The sequence below is a fragment of the Solanum dulcamara genome, chromosome 8 (genome assembly GCF_947179165.1).
Source record: "Solanum dulcamara chromosome 8, daSolDulc1.2, whole genome shotgun sequence".
Lineage (NCBI taxonomy): Eukaryota > Viridiplantae > Streptophyta > Magnoliopsida > Solanales > Solanaceae > Solanum > Solanum dulcamara.
Genome location: NC_077244.1, coordinates 5,272,406 through 5,277,452, shown reverse-complemented (window position 1 = coordinate 5,277,452; position 5,047 = coordinate 5,272,406). Strand labels below are relative to the sequence as shown.

The window sequence follows — 5,047 nt, the reverse complement described above, 5'->3', positions numbered from 1 at the left end:
GATAAAATGCATATCTACATGTTCCTTTTATAAATAAATATTTGCGATTGCATGCTATTACAAACTTAGATGACAATTAATAAAAATTAATCAACAACTACAATTCATTGGAGGAAGATCCAAGTTCTTCCCACTAGAGGATTTCTTAAAAACCCTACTTCCAAAAACCATAAAACCTAAGGAGTGTCCAACAATAGCAACCAAGAAAACACCACCATTAAAAGACATAACAGCCAACATAACAACATAAGCCAAACCAATTCTCAAACCATACAAGGTTGTTTGAAGAAGTCCAGCAGTCATATGATCAACATTACTCTTGTTAATGTAATTGCTATGAGAGAGAAATTCGACGAAAATCGCCATGAAAAAGATAATAACAAGTGCCAAAATGTACATGCCCAAATTATCGTATTCAGGCCAATCTGAGAAGAGAATCTCAGTATTTTTTCCCCAGAAAAATGTCATGTGCATCATCATGTGATGGTGCTTCTTCATCATCATCCCGCTGTTATGAAAAAAATAAAATAATCATAAGAGAAACTAATTTTAGAGAATTAAATAGAAAAGTATAGTACACTCTTCGTTTCTGTTTATATGTCTTATGTACTTTTTTTGTGAGTTTAAAAAAGAAGTCTCTTTATTTTTTGGATAATTCTTTAATTTTAATTTTTTACAAGATAAATTTAAAATCACAAAATTAAATGATATTTTAGTATTATTCATTAGATTGAATCGAAATAAAAGATTACATCATTATTTATAAAGATTTAAATGAAATATTTTTTTAAAAAAAATTACTTTTGATTCTTATAATAGATTTTAAAATAAAAAAAAAGTAAATATAATTCTGCAATTAGGGTAGATCTTAAGTTTGAATAGAAAGTAGATATTCTCGAATATTCCTGAATGATAAAAAAATAAATATTCTATCATTAATATAGATCATAAAATAGAAAAAAAAATTGATACCCACCTTCCCAGTGGCGTTGTTCATGATGGCTAACGATGATGGTGGGGGCGGAGCCATAGCCATTCCATGCATGTGGCCACCGTTGTTCATCTCTTTTGTTTTTCTTCTTTCTAATTCTTGATTTTTGTCTTTGGTATTAGGAAATTTATATTGGAAAGGAGAGTGACATTTATGGGAAACTTATAATTATTGATAGTACATTGTAGTAAATGTACTTCTTTTTCAAGTACAAAATTAACATAAATGGTAGAATTTTAAAAGGGAGATTGATTTTCCCTTAATTTAAAATCAAGGACAATTTCAAAAAATAATTACTCTCTTTTGATTAACAATAATAATTCTATTTACATGTATTTTTAAGAATTTTAGAATAACAAATATAATACTCACGGCTAGCTGGATTAGACTCAATAGTCTCTCTAGCGTTCCAAACGTATTTTTTGCTATTGCGTATTTATTTATTCAAAGAGCATTCAGAATTCATAAAAGAAAATCCATAAAAAAAAACTAAAAAAAACCCATAATTTTCTCTCAAGAAGAATGCTCATTTTAATTTTAAAACAGAGAGAAGAGAAGTATTAGTTCAGATATTTTATCCTTATTTATACCTAATTTAAACTCATGTGTATCTGATATTGTTGTTGAAATTACAAGATTACAAATTACAATTAAAAATTATAATGAAGAAAATAAATTCACTTTTTGGTTGAGATGCGGATATCTTGCTCTCTTTAAGGAGATTCAAGTCCACTGCAGCAAATTTTTTCACCGGTCTAGCAGTAGTCCTCTTGACTTGTCCCTTCCAGAATACAACAACCTTATCACAAAATGTAACTCAACAAACTCTGGACAAGAGTTGAGTTTAAAGCTCCACAAATAAGAACACCTCCCTTCAACTTATTAGAATTCTCTTTTTTAATTTTTTTTTTTAACAAACTTAATGCACTTAATCTTATCTTCTTCTTTTTTCAAAACAAAGAAGACCTCTCTATTATAGGAGAGAGAGAGAATCATTCAAAGATGAAAAAATAATGAAAAAATGTATATCTCTATTTATAGATATACATTTCAGAGGTGCACACATACTTTCTCTTTCTCAGGTCAGAACTCGCAACGTCTAAATTCTGAAAAGCAGATGGCTTTAGAAGAAGCAAAAAGGCGTTGTGTGGTACTCAATTGTTCTTTATCACTCGGAGCTCAACCCTCCGGATAGCTCCAAACATCCCTGAATTCGCATTTTTCCCATTGAAGGATGGCTTGTCAAATCGCGATCCTTCTTTCTTGAATCTATTAGACATTATACCACAAATGAATGTGAATTGTTGAGCTCCATTTTGAGATTATTTAGTCGAAATGATGGAAAAAACAGAAATTTATGGCAAGATCTCTTGCATTGTTTATGATCACCTCACGTACTTCACAACTGAAGTGGCTGATCATCTTAAACTTCCCACAACTCTTCTTCGGCCTAGCAGTTGTGCTTACATAGAGGCTGCTTGCGCTAACTCAAGGCGGAAAATTATCTACCCTTATCAAGTACACTACTAAAAAAACATGAATTAGCGATCCATAAATTCCGTAGCTAAATAATAAAATTTATCACTAACCCTATTTAACCAGATACGATTAGCAACAAATTCTTTTTTTAGTGGTAGTTTTTAGAGAATATCTTGTTTGGTATGTCAGAAAATGTCTTTTTTCATAGAAAATCCGCCTTTCAATGTTCCTTTTTTTTTTGAAAAAACAAAAAATAGAAAGTCGAACATCGATCCACCAACAAGGTGAAAATATAGGTAGTCAACCAACTAAGCTATTAAGATTCCTCTCCTTTCAATGTTCTATTATTTGAATCGTGGAAAATATTTTCTTCATAAATATATAGATGCAGGTTCATCTGAACTCAATACTTTCGCCATAGTAGAAATTTTTTTCCTTAAAATTAATTAAAATTGCTACAATAGTAGATCTGAATCCATAATTTTAAAAAGTACAACGGAAAATGCTATGATTATTATTTAGCGACATTAATATAATATGAGTATTTTTAGCCAGCACTCTATATAGATGCCGCTTAAAACTTTAGCGGTTCTGAATGCAATGTCATTAACTCAATTACAGCTAAATATTTTTACTACGATAAATATTATCGTTAAAAGAAAATATATATTGCCACTAAATGTCTCTTGACTGTTAAGACTAATTTACATTTCTTGTACAAATTACAGAGTCTCAACTGCTGGATCCAGTGCCTAAAGTACCTCTCCTCAGGTTCAAGGATCTTCCATTCATTCTCACTTATGAAATTCCAGAGCCTTTATTACAATTACTTGAAAAAGTTACTAACTTAGGATCTTCTGTGGTTATCATTTGGAACACTATCGAACACCTCGAAAATCGAGCACTCTCATGGCTTCAACAACATTATGATCAAGTTCCTATTTTCACAATAGGGCATTTGCACAAAATTGCATCCTCCTTGCTAACGAGTTTAGCAGAGGAGGATGCTAGTTGCATTTTTTGGCTTGACACTCAAGCCACGAATTATGTTCTTTATGTAAGCCTAGGAAGTATAGTAGTTATGGATAAAAATGAGTTTATTGAGACAGCTTGGGGATTGTTTAATAGAATTCTATATTTTCTATGGGTAATTAGGTCAAATAATTCTATGGGTGTTTGGAATTCGATTGAACTACTCAATGGATACTTGGAAGCAATTGGAGATCGTGGCCGTATTGTGAAATGGGCACCACAAAAAGATGTTTTGTCACATCGTGCAATCGGAGGATTTTGGAGTCATTGTGGTTGGAATTCAACATTGGAATGTATTCTTCAAGGGGTTCCTATGATTTGTAGGCTGTGTTTTGGTGATCAAAAGGTGAATGCAAGATACTTGACGCATGTATGGATGGTAGGCCTTGAATTAGGACCTGATGATTTGAGTAGATATGTTATAGAGAGTACGATAAGAAAACTTATGGTGGACGAAGAAGGAAAACAATTGAAATAGAGAGTACTTGATAGGAAAATGGAACTCGAGATGTCTTATCGAGATGGTGGCTCATCGCATAACTCCTTGAAGATTCTAACAGAGTTCATGTACTCATTGAGTTGATTTCTGAGATGATCATGAAATTTGGTTTGAATGGTTAAGATACACAAATAGCTAACTTTTGATGTTCTCTAATGAAATGTGCAGGTTGCCAAATGTTTTATTATGTATTGTAATATGCCAACTAATCTGAACTTAGATTGTACAACATATTGGATCTTTAATCACATGTGGTCTAAATTATCAAAAATCACGCTATTAAAACTAAAGTAATAATTTTTTAGGGTGTCCCAAACAAACATCCTAATCATTCACGAGAACTTGTTAAGAATGAAATGCAAAAAATGATATTTCTTTTGGTGAAACTAGTGGTGAACAAAACCACATCGAAAATCGTATCAAATTGCAAATCGAGTCAAATCGAGAAAAAATTCAACTAGTAGTTGTTGATATCCAATTTTGACTGACCTATAACTCATTTTGGACTGCTATTTAATTAAATGCGTATTTTTTTTAAATTTATTTATTGTAGGTTTAAGCTTACATTTAGCATAATATTCAAAACTTTATTATTTTTTATTTATTTCATGGGTTACTAATTTAGAATATTAATTTTTCATAATTTTTAATTTTAAGTATTTATTTAGTATATTATTATTATTATTATTATTATTATTATTATTATTATTATTCTTATTTATTATTATTATTATTCGTTATTATTATTATTATCTGTCGTTAGACCCCAATTTTTCTTTGCCCAATTTTCATCACACTATACACGTGGCAACATACCCACACTACATTTCAGCACTAACTACCCACCAACCCATTCCTAATTGCCTCATTAATATACTAATCTATACTACAATCTCATTATCATCAGCCCACCACTTCACCCCCATATTCCTTATTCGTAATTCCCAAAAAGAAACCCACCAAACAATACAATAGACTACCAAACAAATTATTCTCTTCTTTTTTTCTCCCTCAAAAATATACCACCACCACCACCTGAAGAGAAC

The 5,047-nt window shown here is 30.9% G+C and overlaps 2 protein-coding genes across 2 annotated transcripts; one reads left to right on the top strand and one right to left on the bottom strand.

Moving 5' to 3' along the window:
- Nucleotides 1–1,121, bottom strand: LOC129900338 (copper transporter 6-like). Its single transcript, XM_055975300.1, has 2 exons — nt 971–1,121; nt 1–510 (listed from the first exon to the last, which is right to left on the bottom strand). Exons 1-2 carry the CDS (start codon nt 1,061–1,063, stop codon nt 91–93), a joined length of 513 nt encoding a protein of 170 aa, XP_055831275.1. The 5' UTR covers nt 1,064–1,121; the 3' UTR covers nt 1–90.
- Nucleotides 1,122–2,329: 1,208 nt separating this feature from the next.
- Nucleotides 2,330–3,980, top strand: LOC129899745 (UDP-glycosyltransferase 76E1-like). The gene is made up of 2 exons (XM_055974773.1): nt 2,330–2,447; nt 3,199–3,980. The coding sequence occupies exons 1-2, from the start codon at nt 2,330–2,332 to the stop codon at nt 3,978–3,980; spliced, it is 900 nt and encodes a 299-aa protein (XP_055830748.1).
- Nucleotides 3,981–5,047: the final 1,067 nt, after the last annotated feature.

Excerpts from the sequence above, each read along its gene's own strand:
- LOC129900338 (XM_055975300.1), bottom strand. The coding sequence starts at position 1,063 with ATGAACAACGGTGGCCACATGCATGGAATGGCTATGGCTCCGCCCCCA. Across the intron at positions 511-970 it reads ACGCCACTGGGAAGGTGGGT|AGCGGGATGATGATGAAGAA; the intron begins ATCAATTTTTTT and ends TTTTTTCATAAC.
- LOC129899745 (XM_055974773.1), top strand. The coding sequence starts at position 2,330 with ATGGAAAAAACAGAAATTTATGGCAAGATCTCTTGCATTGTTTATGAT. Across the intron at positions 2,448-3,198 it reads AACTCTTCTTCGGCCTAGCA|AGTCTCAACTGCTGGATCCA; the intron begins GTTGTGCTTACA and ends TACAAATTACAG.